This window comes from Pseudophryne corroboree, chromosome 1, assembly GCF_028390025.1.
Source record: "Pseudophryne corroboree isolate aPseCor3 chromosome 1, aPseCor3.hap2, whole genome shotgun sequence".
Taxonomy (NCBI): Eukaryota; Metazoa; Chordata; class Amphibia; order Anura; family Myobatrachidae; genus Pseudophryne; species Pseudophryne corroboree.
The window spans coordinates 997,794,292-997,818,127 of NC_086444.1; the positions used below are offsets into that span (position 1 = coordinate 997,794,292).

Consider the following 23,836-nt stretch of genomic DNA (forward strand, 5'->3'; position numbering starts at 1 on the left):
AGTCATTCTCATCATAATTAAAAGATGACACATGGCAAAAATAGTAACGCATGTTTTGATCTGCTTAATTAAAGTTATTGCTTTTTGTGCAATATAAGCCGAACAAGCACTGCGCATGGCAGACCCTAATTGTCTGTAAAATAATAATACAGCCTATACAAAATGGGTTCAAATGCAATTATGATGCATGCAAGGAAAATATTGCTTGATCTTGCATGTAGCACACGAATACTACACAGTATGCTCCTAATGCTGGGTTACGACTGGGCCTAATTCAGATGTCAACGCTATTGTGTCTGCACTTGTGTTTGTCTGGTGAGTTGCGCTAGTGATATTATGCAAATGCTAGTTTCAGCCTTCCCCCATGCAGATACCTGCTCTGGAATGTACAAGCCCTGAGATGCCCACTTTCTGCTCCCTGTCCGGTGGTTCTAGGCAGTCTACCATCGGCACATAATCTCACCCAGCATTGACAGATGCCCATTGTCTGCAGCTTACCATGGACTCTGGAAGAGAGCGCAGGCCACTTGCATTGACATGACTGCAACTCTCACATTACATGCCCATGAGAGGGCCTTCTGTCGCGCTCTCTTCAGTCCACTTTCCAAACACCACTCAGGAACGCCCATTACATTGCCTTGCCATCTCTGATGCCAGCAACTCCATATGTAATAGGGCCTTTGCATGTACAGTCAGGGTAATGCATGCGCCGCAGGGTTGTGTATGCGCAGAAACAAATTATCACTCATTGCATTCAGTCCATCTCTGAATCAGGTCCACTGTGCAATAAATTCTGCCAATCCGATAAATGCTCCAAGATGAGTGTGCCCCCGAACTTATTCTAGCTCAGTATGTACCTTGTTCAGATGTTTTCCATGGGAGCGGGAGGTCAGGACTGAGATAGCGTGTGAGCACACCAGATCCCGTCCTTCTGATCTGACTGTTGCGGGGGCGTTTAAAGCTGTTTATAAACCAACGTTCCTGCATACGTACTATCCAGTTATTGGGCCGATCAGTCAATTATCAGATGATTGGCCTGATAATTGGATAGTGGGTACCTGGCTTTACATAAGTGATGCCCCTAGAGCTTAGTATAACATGAGGAACCATAGTGCTGTAAATAATATCAGTTACTTCCGGTCTATATGATTCGCTTCACTCACCCATTGACACTAAATTGCCAATATATATTGCATCATTAATGAGTTACTGTTATGTACATAGCATGACAGTAGAATAGAGATAAATCTCAATATTTTCTACTATGGGTTAATGTAACCTAGTGCATAGTTTCATCATGTATTAACCTGTGATATAATTATAACTTCACTAGCATTCTTCCATGATTACCTCTGCAGTAGCCTGTTGAAAGAAATATAATCACTATCCTGCTTCATGGTTTACACTTTCTAATTTTTTTGTCAGACTGTTGATTTAATTACACCGTCAAGCACAATGCTATTCTGTTGGGCGTGCAACATCGAAGCTCAGGTATTCTACCAAAGAATGTGAGTTTAGCCTATAATCTCAGTGCCTTTACGGAATGGTACTTGGACGATAACCGCTAATATTACAGTTCAATGCTAGCTCCTTTACTGTAGCTGAGAGAACAGATAACATGATTTTGCAGCCATTGTGATATAGTAAGGCACAGATGTTCAGCAAATGTAGATTTATGGGTGGTTCCAAGTAGGATGTAATCAGTTGAGTATGATGTTTTATGTTTGTTTGTGTTGTTAGGAAGGATAAATGTCAAATTGTCAAGCTCTACTTTTCTTCAGCATTATCTGAGCTCCCTATGGCATGTTACAGCCATGTTATTGTCAGGGAAATTATTATTATATTATTATATTATATAAATTATTATTATAGCAGTACTAGAGAAATCTTTAATGCTTAATCTTGATCTGAGGTAAGAAAAAAACATAACACAAATGGTTAATCTGCTACTTGTAAGTTGTCATACATGGTTCTACAATCAGAATTTTCATAGACGGATAGACTTAGGGCTAAAACACACGAGCCGGCATTTGCCGGCCGGGAAAAAGCCGGATGGCTTTTTCCCGTGCCGGCATTGTAATGAACAGTGTGAGGCTACAGGTCCTTTCACACTGCACGGCCCCGGCCCGGCTGCCGGGTTGCAGCCGTAACTATACACTGGAAGGTCCGGCTGCGGCCAGTAAATCCTGTGTGTGAAGGGGAGCTTTCACACACAACGGTTTTTCCCCAAGCCGTGTCTAATGCTGCGCATGCGCACAGCATCACACACGGCTCAAAGCCGTCCTGTGTGACAGACTCTGCCGTTTTCTCCCAGATGCCAAAAATCCGGACAAAGTTTGTCCGGCTTTTTGCCATCCGGGAGAAACCGGCCAGTGTGTTACAGCCCTTATACTACAGCATTGAAGTTTATGCTGGATTCAACACTGTCACTGACCACATAATTGTCAATTCAAGTAAAATATGCGCTTTAGCTTGTAGCAAATGAAATTCTTATACAGATGATTTCTAGCTATTTGTACATTTGTCCAACTTTTCCGATATGGCTGTTTGTAGAAATTCAAAGCAGATGTTTTAATAAGAAGAAACATATTTATTCCCAGAAAATGGTGATGTGCCTATAGCTAATGATATGGGGTAAAGGAGAAAAAATATTTATGTCCATTGGAAAACTAGCTCAGGGCCTATTGCATTTTTGCTCTTCTGTTATGTTAACATAACATAATACATGTGTCATTCAGCGACATTCACAAATGATTAGAACTTACTTTTTTTTTTTTTTGCTTTTAACGTAAAACCTTGTAGATTTACTCTGCAACAGTAAACTTCCCAGTGATAATGGCAAGCATTTTTTGTACATGCTAAGAATAATTAGGCCAATGCAGGGCTGCTATATCTTTGGGGCATCTAAGACGCCTCGATCTTCAGAAGGTGCACCCCCACAACTGCTGCTTCTTACAATGATAGAGGGAGTGTCATTAGAGAGTGGCAGATGGCTGTAACATCAGCCTAGCCAGAGCCCCCATCAGGGAGTATAGAGGGTACTGGGATATGGGTTCCACACTGACTAGTGAGCCCAGACAGACTAGGTAGATGTCTGCCCCCACCATCGATCCTTGGACATTCAGGGGGTTGTAGCCTTCCACCCTCCCAGTGATGCACCCTGACAGAGTTCCTGCCTGCCCTGAGTGTAGCACTGACATGGAAAAGCAGCATGCAGGAGTTTCACATGTAAGAAGCTGCTGGCGGCTTTCCAATATTGTCAGCAACTAGCGCTCCGCGTGGGTGCGAAGTGGGAGTGTTCAAATTACAAGATGAGTCATATTATGTCACTCATATCTTGTTTTGACACCATGCCTAACCATGGGCACCCCTGGCAACTGCCTTCGTTTGCATAAAGCTTGTCACTCTAGGCCAGTGGTTCTCAAACTCGGTCCTCGGGACCCCACACGGTGCATGTTTTGCAGGTCACCCAGCAGGTGCACAGGTGTATAAATTAATCACTGACACATTTTAAAAGGCCCACAGGTGGAGATAATTATTTCACTTGTGATTCTGTGAGGAGACCTGCAAAACATGCACTGTGTGGGGTCCTGAGGACCGAGTTTGAGAACCTATGCTCTAGGCCATTGGGAAAATCAACATGCATCATTCATTCTGAATTCACTAATGTTTATAATACTTAAACACTTTTTATTGTTCATGGAGAAAATTACACTGTTTTTGCATTCTTCTTATGACATGGATTCTGATTCAAAAAGGCAAGAGGCTTAAAATAGGCTCAAAAACTTTGGAGCAGTGTTTTAATATGAGGAATTGGTTTCCACCTCAATAAACAGACTCTCCCGTTGTCAAGAGGTATAGTCTTTGCTTGTAATAATGTATACACAGAATACCTTGATTTATTTCATTACTGAAATTTAATATGCTTCCTATTTATAGCATACTTTGGTGGTTGAATAAATATTTTTTTGTTGTGTGGTTAGTTGTGTGTTGTAGAAGGAAATCGGGAAACAAAAAAGTTACAAAATGTATACTTTTCTAAAATTCTACCAAAATTCAGTATCATCCCTTAAATGTACGTATATGCACCACTGACAATAATTCATGTGAGACGGGACTAATGCAAAAAAAAAAAAATAGAGCCAGTACTGTGCTCCTCGACAAACCATTTTACATTGCAGGTGGGGCACATGTAACGTGATATGATAGGGGTGTGCCCAAACTTAAATCTAAATTGCAGTGTAAAAATAAGCTGTCCAGCATTTGTGGGCTATATGCAAAAAGCAGCCACTATTTACCCTGCATGCAAAATAACTAGAGAGTTTATGTAAACTGACTAAATGTGTCCTCCATACTTTTTTTCACTTACGGCAGCAGAATGCCATGTAAGTAGGGAGGTACTACTAAGCTGTCTACATATGCACACTCTCCCTAACAGATAGACTATTGCTAGACCGCTAGCAGAAATGCACAGTAACAGGGGCAAGGACTGGCTGTTTCGTGAGGAGAATGGGGCAACTTCATGATGATGGTCATGCCCCCTTGGGGACATATACAGTACATGCCCCAGTGGCTGCGAACTTGCTACCATCATAACGTTGGTGCGACCCCTGTCCAGATTCACAGATCCGACATATTGGGAGGTACTGTGTGATCTCAATTGCTGTAATGGCACTGCAGTACCAAAGAGGGAGAGGATGAGTAATCACTGAATGGGCTTTCCATGCTGTCATCCTGGGCAGTATACATTGTGCTGGATTGTGTGCTGCATATATATTGGACATTTAGTTGTGTTTGTGTTGTATAGGGCTGAATGTTCCGTATGTAGCCTTTTGTAAAAGTAATTATATGTGTTGGGACTGGTCTGTATGTGTTTAATTAGGGCTGTGCTAAGAGGGTCAACTGTCCATAGAGCAAAACGTAAGGATCGCCGCTGAGAAGTGAATAGTTTAGGTTCATTTAGTCACAGTCCAGGGCTAAGGGGTGTCAGTTTTCCTTCTTGCCCCAGGCATTAGAATTTTAGGTCACAGTCTGGAAGAAGCGACTTGTCATCTCTTGCTGCAGTAAGATAAGGAGGGAAAGAACTTGCTAGGGAATGGCATATGCACTTCTGATATTTATTTATTATTTATTAACAGTTTCTTATATAGCGCAGCAAATTCCATTGAGCTTTACAATTGGAAATAACAATGATATAACAAAACTGGGTAATAACAAACAGTCATAGAGGTAGGAAGGCCCTGCTCGCAAGCTTACAATCTATAGGGAAATAGGCATGTATACACAAGGATAGGTGATATCTATTGCATAGTTGTCCGCCAGATTGCAAAGGTTCTTGGTGGGCTGTATGATATGGTCATACAGCAATGATGAACCAGGGTCGAGAGGAAGGGAGCGTGAAGAATGAGAAGACATGTGAGGATATGTGTGGACTGTGCAGAGTGGATGCAATTTGATAGGAAGGTTTATGAAAGTTATGTGGGCAGTTCTGGAATTTGATATGCTTGCCTAAAGAGGTGAGTTTTCAGGGAACACTTGAAGGTTTGGAGACTAGAGGAGATTCTTATTGTGCGTGGTAGGGCATTCCACAGAGTGGGTGCAGCCCAATGAAAGTCTTGCAATCGTGAGTGGGAGCGAGTAATGAGCGTGGATGAGAGATGCAGGTCTTGTGAAGAGCGAAGAGGTCAGGTTGGGAGATCTTTTGAGATGAGCAAAGTGATGTACATTGATGTAGTTTGGTTAATGGCCTCGTGTGTGAGTAAAAGTATTTTATATTGAATACGGTAGATTACAGGTAACCAATGGAGGGACTGACAGAGTGGATCTGCAGACGATGAACGCCTAGCGAGGAAGATTAGCCTCGCAGCTGCATTCAGGATGGATTGTAGTGGTGTGAGTCTCGTTTTGGGAAGACCAGTTAGGAGACTATTGCAATAATCAATGTGGGAGATAATGAGAGCATGGATTAGAGTTTTAGCAGTGTCTTGTGGTAGGTATGGTCGTATTTTGGATATGTTTTTTTAGATGCATGTAACATGATCTTGAGACAGATTGAATGTGGGGAACAAAGGACAGATCAGAGTCAAGGATGACACCTAGGCAGCGAGCTTGTGGGGTAGGGTAGATTGTCGAGTTGATTGATATAGGGCAAGGAGAGTTCCTTTGTGAGAAGTTCATGCTGAAATATAACATAGACCCACCTAAATACTGTAGGTCACTCTGCTGAATGTTGGAATGCTTATAAGACCATTGATGATAGGCAGAGTCTAAAAAATACGGATTCCTGAAAAGGGGAGGAGAATGCAGGCACCGTATTTCCGGGTGGTGGAAGTGTACATTTAAGTGGAATCATATGGCCCATACAATAATATATATTTATTTCATGATCCAATCCCTTTAAATTATTTTAATAAAAATACTGTAAATAACACCAGAATTAACGGTATCATTGTTGTCTAAGCAATAATTTATACCCCTTTCACACTGCCGCAAACCTGGGTTATTGCTAGGTTGCAGCTCGGTGTGAAAAGGTTAACCCGGGTCCAGTGACTTGGGAATCTTACCCGATAGCTACCCTGGTTTGTCCGGCTCGGGTCCCGTTCATGCATAGGGAGAGCCGAATTCCTGGCACTTGAAGAGGATGTCATCTCCAAGTGCCGCAAGAGGTGTGCCCCGGCATGGTCCAGCCTGTGGTGTGAACGGCTTGTAACCTGTATTCAGTGACCCAGGAATGCAGTCTAAAAGGGGTATTAGATACATCCTGTACGGATCTAAAAATCTTCTTTTCTTTTCTAAGTATTATTGTTGCCTTAACATAAAATACAGTATGCTACATACAGAAGCCTTTTCCTAATATAAAACCCCCCACAAAACTATGCTATCCCACAGCAGGCCCGAAGCCCCTGAGACTAGTTACTGAATATATAAAAAAAGCTTTTTTATAAAAGGAAAATATGGTGTAATAACACTGGATCTCAGAGTGATAAATCACCCCCAAGCCTCTCCACATCTGGAAAGTTAAATCAAAATAAAATGCTGATCCAAATAGGAAAGATTCCCAGCAATGGGAATTAAATGTAGCCATTTCCAGCAGCCCTTGCAGATCCCTTACTGTTGTGTGGTTTTGCCCCAGACAGCTCATTATTGTGTGGCAGAAACTGTTCAGTGAGATAAACCCTGCTGTTATATGTGGCTCCATAGACCCTAAACCATTTCTCTGCTCCTCTCTGAGACGTCAGACTGTACACTTCTGTATTAGAAATGTCTGGCACAGACTAAGCACATGTATAGTTTTCCATACTCTTCCATTCATGCATGTAGTAAGTGTGAAGACCAATGTCACATTGTAGTATGAAGTACTTCTGACTGCTGTAATGTGCTTTGTGACGTGGTGTACTGTGTTGAAAAAATCAGTCTGCTCTAGTTAGTGATCTACAGCGATGGGTAAAGCATCAAAGTAAATGTAGTGGAGAACCAACTTCATGTTCACCAGCATTAGATTTTGCATTAGATGTACATGTGTACGTAAGTATATTTCCATTGTAATCTTACAGTTACAGAACACTGCATTAACAGCTGCGTGTACATGTACACTGATTCCTGTGAAGTGACTGTATGCATATCTGCACTGCTCATACTTCCCAAGATGCATCTGTTTATAGATTTGATGTGTTTTTGACTTGGGGGCCTTTGCACTTGGTGGGAGGGATGGGGTCGGGCAAGCACATGTTTAGTACTGTAAGTGTGTACATAGAAAACTGTAGCAGAACCCCTGGAGAGGGTGCTTCTTAAGATGCATATCTTATGTGGATGCAGGTGCACTATATTGCCACCTCCTTTTGATAGTACTTCATTCACTAACATTACAGCTACATTACAGTATATGGTCATCTAGTTATTTGCCATTTACATTTGGACTGCTGCAGTTAAGATGATTCCCATTGGATTGTAAAGCATTAAATGACTGATGTGGCGGTGTTTGTAGTTTCATCACAATTAAATGGAAAATATTACTTTTGTATTCATCAATAATACTGATACTATTTTCTTTTTCATATATGATACTTCATTACATTATATTGTGCACAAATATGGTAATGTGGCCTTTGCATTTACCATTAACACTATCAATTGCATGTCTTTGACACAGAAGTCTTAAACAAATGTAAAAACAAACATCTGCTGCGTTTAGATTGAGAGATGGACGCAGATGAGAGAACGGACATTTGGAGCAGTAATCAGCAAACTGTGCATGCACAGCCCAGGAGGAATCCTTACTGAGCGTGCTCAGCCCAGGAGGAATCCTTACTGTGTATGCTCAGCCCAGGAGGAATCCTTACTGTGCATGCGTAGCCCAGGAGAAATCCTTACTGTGCATGCGCAGCCCAGGAGAAGTCCTTACTGAGCGTGCTCAGCCCAGGAGGAATCTTTACTGTGTATGCTCAGCCCAGGAGGAATCCTTACTGTGTATGCTCAGCCCAGGAGGAATCCTTACTGTGCATGCTCAGCCCAGGAGGAATCCTTACTGTGCATGCGTAGCCCAGGAGAAATCCTTACTGTGCATGCGCAGCCCAGGAGAAGTCCTTACTGAGCGTGCTCAGCCCAGGAGGAATCCTTACTGTGTATGGTACAGTCCAGGAGAAATCCTTACTGTGTATGTGCAGTCCAGGAGGAATCCTTTCTGTGCATGCTCAGCCCAAGAGGAATCCTTTCTGTGTATGCTCAGCCCAGGAGGAATCCTTACTGTGCATGCGCATACCAGGAGGAATCCTTACTGAGCGTGCTCAGCCCAAGAGGAATCCTTACTGTGTATGTGCAGCCCAGGAGAAATCCTTACTGTGTATGCGCAGCCCAGGAGAAATCCTTACTGTACATGTGCAGCCCAGGAGAAGTCCTTACTGAGCGTGCTCAGCCCAGGAGGAATCCTTACTGTGTATGTACAGCCCAGGAGAAATCCTTACTGTGTATGTACAGTCCAGGAGAAATCCTTACTGTGTATGTGCAGTCCAGAAGGAATCCTTACTGTGTATGCTCAGCCCAGGAGGAATCCTTACTGTGTATGCTCAGCCCAGGAGGAATCCTTACTGTGCATGCGCAGCCCAGGAGAAATCCTTACTGAGCGTGCTCAGCCCAGGAGGAATCCTTACTGTGTATGCTCAGCCCAGGAGGAATCCTTACTGTGTATGCTCAGCCCAGGAGGAATCATTACTGTGTATGCTCAGCCCAGGAGGAATCCTTACTGTGTATGTACAGTCCAGGAGAAATCCTTACTGTGTATGTGCAGTCCAGAAGGAATCCTTACTGTGTATGTGCAGTCCAGGAGAAATCCTTACTGTGCATGCACAGCCCAGGAGGAATCCTTACTGTGTATGCTCAGCCCAGGAGGAATCCTTACTGTGTATGTACAGTCCAGGAGAAATCCTTACTGTGTATGCTCAGCCCAGGAGGAATCCTTACTGTGTATGTACAGTCCAGGATAAATCCTTACTGTGTATGTGCAGTCCAGGAGGAATCCTTACTGTGCATGCTCAGCCCAAGAGGAATCCTTTCTGTGTATGCTCAGCCCAGGAGGAATCCTTACTGTGCATGCGCATACCAGGAGGAATCCTTACTGAGCGTGCTCAGCCCAAGAGGAATCCTTTCTGTGTATGTGCAGCCCAGGAGGAATCCTTACTGTGCATGCGCATACCAGGAGGAATCCTTACTGAGCGTGCTCAGCCCAGGAGGAATCCTTACTGTGCGTGCTCAGCCCAGGAGGAATCCTTACTGAGCGTGCTCAGCCCAAGAGGAATCCTTACTGTGCGTGCTCAGCCCAGGAGAAATCCTTACTGTGTATGTACAGTCCAGGAGAAATCCTTACTGTGCGTGCTCAGCCCAGGAGAAATCCTTACTGTGTATGTGCAGCCCAGGAGAAATCCTTACTGTGTATGCGCAGCCCAGGAGAAATCCTTACTGTGTATGTGCAGCCCAGGAGAAATCCTTACTGTGCGTGCTCAGCCCAGGAGGAATCCTTTCTGTGTATGCTCAGCCCAGGAGGAATCCTTTCTGTGTATGCTCAGCCCAGGAGGAATCCTTACTGTACATGCGCATCCCAGGAGAAATCCTTACTGTGTATGTGCAGCCCAGGAGAAATCCTTACTGTGTATGTGCAGCCCAGGAGAAATCCTTACTGTGTATGTGCAGCCCAGGAGAAATCCTTACTGTGCATGCTCAGCCCAGGAGAAATCCTTACTGTGTATGTGCAGCCCAGGAGTAATCCTTACTGTGCGTGCTCAGCCCAGGAGAAATCCTTACTGTGTATGTGCAGCCCAGGAGTAATCCTTACTGTGTATGTGCAGCCCAGGAGTAATCCTTTCTGTGTATGCTCAGCCCAGGAGGAATCCTTACTGTACATGCGCATCCCAGGAGAAATCCTTACTGTGTATGTGCAGCCCAGGAGTAATCCTTTCTGTGTATGCTCAGCCCAGGAGGAATCCTTACTGTACATGCGCATCCCAGGAGAAATCCTTACTGTGTATGTGCAGCCCAGGAGAAATCCTTACTGTGTATGTGCAGCCCAGGAGAAATCCTTACTGTGTATGTGCAGCCCAGGAGAAATCCTTACTGTGTATGTGCAGTCCAGGAGAAATCCTTACTGTGTATGTGCAGCCCGGGAGAAATCCTTACTGTGCGTGCTCAGCCCAGGAGAAATCCTTACTGTGTATGTGCAGCCCAGGAGAAATCCTTACTGTGTATGTGCAGCCCAGGAGAAATCCTTACTGTGTATGTGCAGCCCAGGAGAAATCCTTACTGTGTATGTGCAGTCCAGGAGAAATCCTTACTGTGTATGTACAGCCCAGGAGAAATCCTTACTGTGTATGTACAGCCCAGGAGAAATCCTTACTGTGCGTGCTCAGCCCAGGAGAAATCCTTACTGTGCATGCGCAGCCCAGGAGAAGTCCTTACTGTGTATGTGCAGCCCGGGAGAAATCCTTCCTGTGTATGTGCAGCCCGGGAGAAATCCTTACTGTGCATGCGCAGCCCAGGAGAAGTCCTTACTGTGTATGTGCAGCCCGGGAGAAATCCTTACTGTGTATGTGCAGCCCAGGAGAAATCCTTACTGTGTATGTGCAGCCCGGGAGAAATCCTTACTGTGTATGTGCAGCCCGGGAGAAATCCTTACTGTGCATGCGCAGCCCAGGAGAAGTCCTTACTGTGTATGTGCAGCCCGGGAGAAATCCTTACTGTGCGTGCTTAGCCCAGGAGTAATCCTTTCTGTGTATGCTCAAACAACAGAGGTCGATGAGGTATGCATTTGCATACAACATCGCTATTATTTGATATGGTTTATGTGATCCGTGGGCGGTTCAGGCTGGGGACTGGGAGGTGGTGACCTAAAGTCTTTGCTAAAGAAAGGGGAAGTCAGAGGCATGTTATGGTAGTGACATGGGCATGTTTTACCATGCAGCTGCAATCTTGTTCGCAGGCAAAGTGGCTATATTTTAAGAAAGGAGACTCTGCACCAGGCAGGGGCTTCTCAAGGAGTCGATGTTGCCAGTGATGGTGCATTGATGGTGGAGAGGTTGGATCCACCTGCACACTTGAGCATACTCAGATTAGAAAAGTGGGTGTTGCAGGGTTTGCTCAGCCCATCGTATGGAAGTACACAGGAGGAATGTTTTAACTGGTATTTGCATATTTTCATTGTTGAGAATCTGTGAGAAATCGCAACCACACATTGGGGGTCATTCCGAGTTGATCGTAGCTGTGCTAAATTTAGCACAGCTACGATCAGGCACCCAGACATGCAGGGGTACGCCCAGCACAGGGCTAGTCCGCCCTGCATGTCAGTGCCGCCCCCCCCCTGCAGAAGTGCAGAAGCATCGCACAGCGGCTATGCTTTTGCATCTCAGGAGTCACTCCCGGCCAGCGCAGCTCCTGCGGCTGGCCGGGAGAACCTCTTTGCTGCCCTGGGTCGCAGTGGCTGCGTGTGACATCACGCAGCCACCGCAGCCCGACCCCCCCCCCCCCAATGGTCCGGCCACGCCTGCGTTGGCCGGACTGTGCCCCGTAAACGGCGGCTTAACGCCGCCGTCAACCCCCCTCCCGCCCAGCGACCGCCTCTGCCGCAGATGCAATCGCTAGGCAAAGACGGCTGGCATGTGCCGGCGCACAGCGGCACCGGCGCATGTGCAGTTCCGAACCGCAGCGAGCGATCGGGTCGGAATGACTCCCATGATCTGCATGCACCTCTGATCCTGTCCCCAAGTTACTTGTTTCAGCCTTTTACATTGCAGACAGGTTTAAGGGGGTTATCCGCATACTGGTGTATATGCACTCCTGTAACTGAATATTTTTGCATTTATGTCTGGCTTCTGTGTTTTTTTGCATGTTCTGCATTGACAACATGCTGCTTATTCTCCAGTATCATCCAGCATTTCAGTATCTGGATGACATACAGTGTAATGCATACGTGTTGCCTAATTGTCACCATCAGCTGCAGAGTACTTCAGAATCATTTCTGTCATCTCACAATTGAACAGCTGATTCCTTTTAAACAGACTTAACTTCATTTCCTTTGAATAGATAAAGTAACAAAAAAGGAAAACTGGCCTCAGTTCAGTTGCTTGTTCGTCTAGTGATAAAACCATGAGTTGTCACTAAAGCAAATTACAAGGGAGACTGCCTTTTTAGGCATTGCTGTACTTTACTAGCGTCTCATCTCCTCCTAGAGATGTTTGTACACGTTCATTACGTGAGAGCTGAGAACACAGGGCTATTATCACATTCACTACAGTAAACATGACAGCATATTACTGTGATGGTTGTTTTTATTCGAAAACAAATGGCCTAACTGGAGTCCAGTATCAACAGATATGACCAGAGTCTTTGGAACTCTGTAAATCATTAACAGGTGGCAGGTCCTGCGTTGGCTTTTTAATAATACTATATTCACATATGTTTATCTGCTTCAGTTAATATGGTTTTCCTTAGAATGGTATTGGGAATATAATGAGCTAGTTATCATACATACCAGGCTGGGTTAAAAAGTCTTGGGGGCCCATTGCATAACTAAGTCTTTATCATTATAGCTGTAAAAAATCTTGCATTATTTTTTTAGGAAATATATATTTTGGGAAGATGTTTATTGTGAGTGAATGCACTTTAGTGTGAGTAGTAGCATACAGGATGCGGCCTCACTGCTAACAAGAATTCACATAAACATGAACACTTATTATTATTTACTACCAGTTATTTATATAGCGCACACATATTCCACAACTCTTTACAAAGCCAATTAACCTACCGGTATATTTTTGCAGTGTGGGAGGAAACAGGAGTACCTACACGCAGAGGTGTATCTAGGGGTCCTGGAGCCCCTGGCAAAGTAAGGGACTGGCGCCCCTTCCCCCCCATATTTTTTAATAGGGAAGGAGCATGTGCAAAAAAGGGGCATGATCTTGTGGGAAAGGGACATGACCACACAATAGTACTCCAGCACATAGCCGTAGTCTCCATTCCCCTCCAAGGACATTGCCACAGCCCCAATCCCAGCACATAGCCATAGTCCCCATCCCCCTACCATCACATAGAAGCAGGCCCACTCCCCTCCCATCACATAGAAGTAGTCCCCATCCCCCTCCCAGCATATAGCCGTAGTCTTCATCCCCCTCCCAACACATAGCCGTAAATCCCCATCCACCTTCCATCACATAGTAGTCTCCATCCCTCTCCCAGCACATAGCCATAGTCTCCATCCCCCTCACAGCACATATCCATAGTCCCCATCCCCTTCCCAGCACATTTCCATAGTCCCCATTCCCCTCCCAGCACATAGCTATAGTCTCCATCCCCCTCCAAGGACATAGCCATACCCCCAATCCCAGCACATAGCCATAGTTCCCATCACCCTACCATCACATAGAAGCAGGCCCCATCCCCGTCCCATCACATAGAAGCAGGCCCCATCACCCTACCATCACATAGAAGCAGGCCCCATCCCCCTCCCATCACATAGTAGTCCACATTCCCCTCCCAGCACATAGCCGTAGTCTCCATCCCCCTCCCAGCACATAGTTCGTAGTCTCCAACCCCCTCCCAGCACATAGCTGTAGTCTCCTTCCCCCTCCCAGCACATAGCCGTAGTCTCCAACCCCCTCCCAGCACATAGCTGTAGTCTCCCCCCAGCACATAGCCCCAATCCCCCTTCCATCAATTAGAAGTAGTCTCCATCCCCCTCCCAGCACATAATCTCTCACCTCCCTGCATATAGTCATCTCCACTCCCAGCACATAGTCTCCCTCCTCCCTGCATTTAGTCATCTCCGTTCCCAGCACATAGTCTCACCCCTTGAAGCACATATTGTATCCATAATATTTTGGGCTGGAGGATCACACCATAGGCAGGAACACCACACTTCGGCACCGCACCACAATCCATGAAGAAAGTAAAAGTAAACTACAGCTCCCAGCAACCATTTCTGCCAGGAGCTCCCGACAGCAAGGGCTGCTGGGTGCTGTGGTTTATTTTCACCTCTTCATTGCGGTGCCGAACATTGGCATCTGTTCCTGCCTACTGTGTAATCCCCCAGCCCAGGCGATGCCACTACTAAGTTTCTCCACCCATCGGCTGAGGGTTGCACTGCTGGGCGGCGCCCCCTCCTCGGCTGGCGCCCCTGGCGAGTGCCATCCTGGCCAATGGGTAGATACACCCCTGCCTACACGCAAGGTATACAAATTCCACACAGTTAGGGATACTGTGGGAATTGAACCCAAGACCTCAGTGCTGCAAGACAGCAATGCTAGCCATCACACCACCCGTGCTACTCAACACTTATGTATTACGGGTTTATTCAGGTTTGTTAGCAAACAAAAATGCACATTAATGGGCAAAACCATGTTGCACTGCGGGTAGGGCAGAAGTAACATGTGCAGAGAGATTTAGATTTGTGTGGGTTATATTGTTTCTGTGCATGGTAAGCATTCTCTGCTTCTTCTTTTTTTACACAAAAGAAACTTAGATTTCAGTTTGAAGACACCCCACCCATATCTAAATTTCTCTGCATGTTACATCTGCCCCACCTGCGTGCAACATGGTTTTGCCCATTAGTGTGCTTTTTTGGTATGCCAACAAACCTGAATAAGGGCCCTCTAAGGGTAAGTTTTCCATATGGTTCAGTCATCCCTGTTCTGAGGTGTGATAATATGCTCATACAGTGGTCTACAACACACCTTAGTGCACATAACCTCTAGACAGCATGGATGTGTATAGCCAGCATTATAGCTAAAACTGCTTTGCAGGGCCATTGCATAAGGTATTCTAATAGTGTTCATTCTAGCACCTTGCACCTAATCAGTGAGGAGAACATATTTTAATTTCGAAGGGCAAAATTTTAGATGTGATATATCGCTCCAGATACTGTAACTGTAGCAATACATAACATATAAAATTTTGCACTTCAAAATTAAAATATGTTCTCCTCACTGATTAGGTGCAGGGTGCTAGAATGAGCACTACTTCTAATATTATACCTTTAAAGCAGTAAGGGTTTGAGATGTGTAACTTACCTAATACAGTACAGTAAGAGATGGATACAAGGGGGTATATTTACTAAAATTCGTGTTTGGGCCGATTTGATGGGAGTTTTTTTACTGCAACTTTTTTAATCCATTTTTCTGTAATTTACTAAGCTGCCGAGTTTTCTATTTTCGTATTTTCCGATGTCGATGTGATTCGTATTGTCAGGCAGTGTTTTACGGGAGTGATTAGTAAAACACTGCCGGACATAACACAATGAAGTCCGGCCGGATCAGTGAGATCCGTGCAGGGCTTCATTGTGTACATTATGAGAAGTGTTTAAAAAGTTAAAAATCAACGAAAAAAATTGTGTGGGGTCCCCCTCCTATGTATAATCAGCCTCGGGCTCTTTGAGCCGGCCCTGGTTGTAAAAATACAGGGGGGAAAATGCGTAGAGTCCCCCCATATTTATACAAACCGCACCGGGCTCTACGTCCGGTCCTGGTTCAAAAAATACGGGAGACAAAAGATGTAGGGGCCCCCCATATTTTTTAAACCAGCACCGGGCTCCACTAGCCAGAGAGATAATGCCACAGCCGGGGGGACACTTTTATATAGGTCCCTGCGGCCGTGGCATTACCCCTCCCCCCCCAACTAGTCACCCCTGGCTGGAGTCCCCTGGAGGAGTGGGTACCCCCCTCCAGGCACCCAAGGACCAGAGGTGAAGCCCGAAGCTGTCCCCCCCCCCCATCCCTGGGCGGTGGATGGGGGGCTGATAGCCTTTGTGTAAAAAAATATATTGTTTTTTGTGGTAGAACTACAAGTCCCAGCAAGCCTCCCCCTCAAGCTGGTACTTGGAGAACCACATGTACCAGCATGCGGGGAAATAACGGGCACGCTGGTACCTGTAGTTCTACAGCAACAAAAACTACCCCACAAAAAACATAACACACACACCGTTCACGGTGTGTGTGTTATGTTTTTTGGGGAGTATTTTTTTTGTTGAAGAACTACAGGTACCAGGTGTTTGCCTATTGTCGGCAGTTAGTGTGAATACGAATTCTTAGTAAATTACCGAGTTGTATCAAATAACAGGCGTGTTTGACCGATGGTCTATTCATTCGTATTTGTGAACTTAGTTGGGGAAAACAATACAAATGGACCCAACACTGCCGAGATTTCTGTTTAGTAAATTCCCGAGATGACACTTAGGGGGATATTCAATTTGGCCCGGGGTGCCGGGTGATAAGTATCGGCCGGTGGGGGCTATTTAATTGGCCCCGATAAGCCGGCGCGTGCCGCGGCTTATCGGGGGTTTTGCTTCACCTGCCTCCGGCAGGCGAAGCAAAATGCCCGATAACAGCCCCGTTTTCAACCGAAAACGGGGCTGTTTCACCCGAAAACACACAGGTTTCACTGAACCTGTGTGTTTTCGGGTGTAAGAGGACTTGTTACCGGCCGAGCAAATTAAATAGCCCGACCGCAGCACCCGAAGAAACATCGGGGGGTTTTACTCCCGATGTCTCTTCGGACCAAATTGAATATCCCCCTTAGAGAGAAAAAAACAAACTCGGACAAAATCGGGACCTTTAGTAAATATACCCCATGGATATACATTCTGATAAAACAGAAGACATTTACGGAACCAGGCATATGGTATAAAAAAATGGATTCTCCAATAAGCAGCTGCTCCAGTGAATGGTAAAGCATATTCTTTCTCCACTAATCACAGTGGCCACTGGTTACACTGCCAGGTTCTGACTTGGTTCTGTCTCCTGTGAGTCCTTAGCGTCAGCTCAGGTGCACAAAAATTGGAAGTCACTGACAGGTCTGACGAGATCTGTCTTTGTTCAATGATCACTTTCATAGGTAAGAGCTACTAATGCCATCTGATGATGCTTCAGTTAGAGACCAGCTCTGAAGAGTAAAGCTTTTCAGGACTATGTGGAAGAGGGCAGATTTTACAGGTACAAGGGTTTAACACAGAAGCAGTGACTGACGTCCCTAAAAGGAGTACAAGGTGTGTTCACACCTGGGCTCCTGAGTCAAGGGGGTCCCACACTGCACCCCAGGCACCCACTCAGTATAATTCTCCTGTTTGTCAGCAATAGCACCTCAGAAAAATGGTACTGGTGTCATTTCCCCAGAAATAGCACAGTGACAGAGTCTACCATGCGCATGTGCCAGCAGGAAGGGGGGGGGGGGGGGGATATTTGCAAGCAAACACCCTCCCATAATGACATTCCCCTCTACAGGAGATATCTCCTGTGGTAAATACCTCCACTACCTAATTGTGAGTTGTTCTGGAAGAAGAGAAGTTTCATAAATAGGCCCCATAGACTGATTTGTAGTCCTTATAGATAAAATCCCTGTGGCCTTTTTATGTAGTGCAATAGAGAGACTGCATTGTATCTTTCCACAGCTAATTGTGTATTATTTATCAATATGTCTTCTATCATTTTGAGAAAAGTACAGTTTCCAGGGAGTTAACCTGGTCCTGATTGATTATTGGAGCACAACTTTCAGTAATGTTATCACCGAGCCTGGAGCCATGTTATCATTATCACACTGCAAGACTTTGTGACCATTCAGAGGAATTTAATTAGAAAATACCTTTACACACTTTTTTCTCCTTTGAAACAATATGTAATTTGTAATGCACTTCGATTCTATACTGGAAAAAGATTTAGGTGTTCACATAGATATCAAACTGAGCAGTAGTACCCAAAGTTGGAATGCAGCAAAAAAGGAAAACAAGGTATTAGCATGCATAAAGGATATCCTGGAACTAGAAAAGGTTCAGAGGCGGGTGACCAAATTGATGACGGGGATGGAGTCGCTAGAATACGAGGAAAGGCTTGCTAGGCTTGGCATGTTTACACTGGAAAAAAGGAGATTAAGAGGGGACATGATTAACATTTACAAATATATAAGGGGTCAATACACAGAGCTAGCGGGGGAATTGTTTATGGTAAGATCATCATAAAGGACACGTGGACACCTTCTTAGGTTAGAGGAGAGGAGATTTCGCACACAGACGGAAAGGTTTCTTCACAGTAAGGACAATACGTATTTGGAATTCCCTGCCTGAGAGAGTAGTAGAGCGGACTCGGCTGTTGCTTTTAAGAATGGGCTAGATAACTAATGGATAAGGATATACAGGTTGAGTATCCCATATCCAAATATTCCGAAATACGGAATTTTTTGAGTGGAAGTGACTAAGTGAAATCTTTGTTTTCTGATGGCACAATGTAAACAAACTTTGTTTAATACAAAAAGTTTTTAAAAATATTGTCTTAAATAGCCTTCAGGCTGTGTGTATAAGGTGTATATGAAACATAAATGAATTGTGTGAATGTACACACACTTTGTTTAATGCACAAAGTTATTAAAATATTGGCTAAAATGACCTTCAGGCTGTGTGTATAAGGTGTATATGTTTCATTTATGAAACATAAATGCATTCTGTGCTTAGACTTTGGTCCCATCGCCATGACATCTCATTATGGTATGCAATTATTCCAAAATACGGAAAAATCCAATATCCAAAATACTTCTGGTCCCAAGCATTTTGGATAAGGGATACTCAACCTGTACAGGGTTATGGTGGCTAAATCATGCACTATAGTGTTAAAATAAAAAATAAAAAAGAATTGAGATAATGGCTAAACATTTACCACAGTTAAATTAGTTTTAAAAATATTAGTGTAGGAGATCACTAAGAGGTTGAACTCGATGGACAAATTGTCTTTTTTTTTCAACCTTAGAAACTATGTTACTATGTAATATGTGTTTGTTATTATATCCACTTAAGGTGTGTACACACGGTAAGATTTTTTTCTTACCATTTTGACTATGTAATCAAATTAAAATCGTAAGGAAAGTTAGTGCAGATCGCAAGGTGAAAGTCACCTTGCGATCCTGATGCGATACCGATGTGCGGTCCTGCTAGGTTGGTTTAGCAAGCCTAGATAGACTGTGCAGGTAAATCAATTTTGACTATCTCTTAGAAAAGATAGTCAAAATTGACATTTAGCCAAAATTGTACAATGCCAGTATCGCAAGCACAGTCATCTATGCTTGTGATACCGATCCTAGCCCCTATCGCATAGTGAGAATCTGGGTTTAGCCCGAATCTCACCATGTGTACACACCTTTAGACTCTTTTTCAGCCGCATAGCACAGTGCAAATATGTGCACATTCAGCCCCATTTCACCTCCTTTCTCACATTTGTGACGCATTAGTTACACACAGATCATAAACATTTTTCACATTTGCTCAGGTTTTTACATCCTCTTTGTGAGTCCTTTTTGTATTCAGATGTGGAAAGCAGCTTTAGTAGCTCTCTGCATGCTTGCACCTGGACCCAAATCTCTTGATTGTCCTGTCTTCTTTTTCTTAACTTCCAGCCTCATTCATGCATATACTGTGTCAGTAGATACATGTCTTCATTGTCATGTTAATGCTGCACTGGAGTTTTGCTGCTTACTGTGCTCTGTTCACATTTTATGGTCAGAGGTTGGGCAAATAGAGTTAAGACAATTGAGGGAGCACTTATAGCTCGTGTCGACCTCTCGTGTACGAAACCTCAAATTAGTGGGTTAGATGCAGACACATGCATAATTGCAACATTATAAGGCAGTTAATTATATGTCCTGAAGTTCCCATAATTAAATATATCCTGGTTAATAAGTTGTTGTGTGGCATCACATTAAGCTTTTGTGTTGGGTCACCCTATTTTGTTGGTTTGCCACTGGTTGTCATGTTGAATGCTGGATGTTAATTAGTATTGGTATGCGACATCTGTAGAGCATGCTTGGAATTTATAGATTTCAAAGATTTGCCTTAAAATACTAAAAAAATAATGTAATGTTATGCGTTTTATTACTACAGTAATAAAATAGACTGTATTCTTCCCACTGCAGTTAATCCAACTCCTGTGGTCTATGGGAATTAATGATGGGAAGCAACCAAATAATTATAGGAAAATATTTGAGTGCTATGGATGGTACATCTGACCTGCAAGCATATACTTTATTGGCACATAGGATAAAGCATGCCGATAGAACAGTTATGTACAGTATTACAAAGACTGACATAATAGCTATCTTTGAGCATCTACAAGATGCTAATATTCTTTGTGGACATAAGTGGGGTCATAGTTGTTCCCAATTTGGCTGCAATATTTGTGATGCAGCTAACACTTTGGAGTTGTACCAGTCTCATTTAGGAGATATACTTATTATATGAACCTACAGAGTATCTCTCACTAAAACCCTAATGCCTATGGACTTATCTATACAAGAGTTTTTCATAACTATTTTTATATAGGAGAGAGATAAATTTCAACAATTAGTTTTTTATCTAGTCTATGTGAAAATAATTCTGCAGCGTTCTTTCTATAGCTGCCCTTTCACACTGCTCAGATGCCATGCATACCATTTCCCTGCTTATAATGTTTTGTTCTTTTTTTTCCTAGGGATTCACAGACATTGCAGCAGCTACAAAATCAAATACGTCACGAGAAAGAATCTGCTGTCTGGAAGCAACAAGCCAGCGTTCAGCAGAGTACACCTCCCTCGCCATCCTTTCCTCCTCCACCTTCCTTCCAGGAGCTGCAGGCCAGTCAGCTCATACCTCCACCAGCACAAATGAGTGTTCTGAACTCCCACAATTCTCCTGCAATGCAGCCAGCAAGCTCCTTCAACTATGCTCGGCCTAAACAATTTATTGCTGCACAGAGCGTGAACACCACCCCAGGCTATGTCACACCATCTTCTGGTTCCTCTACCTCCAGCCTTCCATCTCCAATGTCTCCTTCAACACCTCAAAATCAGTTTGGCAGAGTTCCAGTGCCTCCTTTCTCTCAGCCATTTGCCACTGAAGGGGAACAGTTTTGGTCTCCAACATCATCCTCCCCACCTCCTCCTCCACCTCCTGTTATGAGTCCAACTGCAAATTACTATAGCCAAGACCCATTTCCTCTTCCTCCCCCTCCTCCTCCACTCCCAGCATCTGCACCACTACCGTCATACAGCCCATCTCTTTCTCCAGCAACAAGAGCTTCTAGCTCCAGCCACAGCCCAGCAGCCTTTCTTAGTTCCATGCTACCATCCCAGATGTCACCGGTCTCATTCAATGAGCTGGGGCTTCCAAAAGGCGTGATGCCCCCGTAAGTATATTTTCTACCATTATCCTCTTTGTATGTGAATTATACTAGTAACTTAACTGATTTCACACAAGCTCTGTAGGTTGGGAAGATAATTATAGTAAAAACAGCTTATTTTATTATTGTTTTTTTGCTAAAATATTAGTTTACATCACCATATATATTTGCATTCTAGAAAGATGGTTGTTTATATTGTATAGCCCATATAGCTTTATACCTTTTATTTTACTAAACTTTTTATTAAAGCATCACACTATACACATCAAGTACATTGGTTCACCATAGAACAGTACATATATAAAAGCAAGTATATGTCTACATTGGTACACGGCATTACAAATGATTGTAAATCTGAGCATTCACCATGTATTTATCCCATTCATATCTTCAGAAATCAGGTGAAACCAACACATGTTCCAACCAATAATTGTGAGGTTCCCTCTTAACACGAATAGCAGGAGCCCAGAGTCCAGGGGGCCGTAGTACCCCTAAAAGTCTAATCATGGAGTATTATAGGAGGATCTTCCAACAGCAGCCTAGTCTCATACCATTCCTTATTCTTAAAGGAGCCTGTAATCCTCTGTGGATCTATGAGGAGGGTAGCCACATAAGTTTCCCTAGTATCAAAAAATTTTGATTGCACGCTTCTTTTTATCTAAAGTTGTTTGCACCCACTCCATCTTAAAAATATTATGCAATTTCCTTTTAAAAAGAGTTAGGGAAGGTGGATGGGGAAGGTTCCATATCTGTAAAATAGTCTTGCAGGCTTCTGCGCTAATAGCTTGTACCTGACATTTTTATAACCTCACTCTGCTATGATACAACAGTCATTTTCATCCAGAAAATCCCTTTACTTATATGTTTCTGTCTCCTTCCTTTTGATCTGAGATCTCATGATCTCTGATCTCTCAGAGCCAGAATGACATTTATACGTGGACCAGGATTATAGCCTCCATCACCTGAAAGAAAGGCACTTTTGCTGATACGCTAGAAGGATATCCTGCTTTAGAGAGCTTTATCCCTTCCCTAAATGCACAGTTCCACTGTAATTTTACAGGCAGAGACAGATGCAGACTATAAGGAGCAGGGAATCAATGTTTTCCCATATATACAGTAGGTACAAAAGGAAGTCGCTCAATAATTTTTTTTGGTATAAGGGAGGTGTTAAATTCTAGACAAAAAAAAATGAATTCCCCCAGAACACTGCAATGGACCAGCAAAAGAGACTTGCATCCTACATAATAATAGTAATGCAGAGATCCCAGTTACATACATTTGCAAATATGTGGTAAGCCACCAGCCATGGCAAAGTGTCTCTACACTACGCTACATGATAATAGCACCACTTGGGTTATATATTTATGTATATCTAAATTACCTGAAGTCACCCCAGGATCCTCCACTATGGCACTATAAGGATCAGCATACACTCGAGCTACTGATCTCATACATGCCTCACAAAACAGTGGTACACAAAATAGAAGTTGCTCAATCAATGTATTGACCATCATCGGTGCATGTAAGGGAGGGGTTAATCTAGTTAAAAAAAAATCCTCTGCACACTGCAAATAGGCCAGCAAAATAGGCACTTTTGGCTGTCAGGGTGAGATTGGGCTACAAGAACACCTTCTCGTTGTGCATTTATATATGGGATATACAGTATCAGAATTGTTGTGGATAGGTGATGGAAGTTCCTGGGCAATGACTGGGAGGTGGCTATCAGTGCATGCAAAAATAGTCTGTTCAGTTGGCATGTTATGGAAGTGTTGTAGTCCTGTCAATGTGAGTGGTTGCGTTCACATACGCAGACATACAGTTGTGCTCATAAATTTACATACCCTAGCAGAATTTGTGATTTCTGGCCATTTGTCAGAGAATATGAATGATAACTCACAAACTTTTCTTTCACTCATGGTTAGTGGTTGGGTGAAGCCATTTATTGTCAAACAACTGTGTTTACTCTTTTTAAATCATAATGACAACAGAAACTACCCAAATGATCCTGATCAAAAGTTTAAGTACCCTGGAGATTCTGGCCTGATAACATGCACACAAGTTGACACAAACGGGTTTGAATGGCTACTAAAGGTAACCATCCTCACCTGTGATCTGCTTGCTTGTAATCAGTGTGTGTGTATAAAAGGTCAGTGAGTTTCTGGACTCCTGAAAGA

General features: G+C 43.8%; 1 protein-coding gene across 3 annotated transcripts in view; it reads left to right on the plus strand.

Annotated features, from left to right (window-relative positions):
* Positions 1-23,836, plus strand: part of PALLD (palladin, cytoskeletal associated protein) — a 759,036-nt gene that overhangs the window by 606,157 nt on the left and 129,043 nt on the right. For all 3 annotated transcript variants that reach the window (XM_063920614.1, XM_063920615.1, XM_063920616.1), the window contains one exon: positions 20,976-21,668. In XM_063920614.1, coding sequence (XP_063776684.1) covers positions 20,976-21,668 — 693 coding nt within the window. The remainder of the gene's footprint in view (positions 1-20,975; positions 21,669-23,836) is intronic.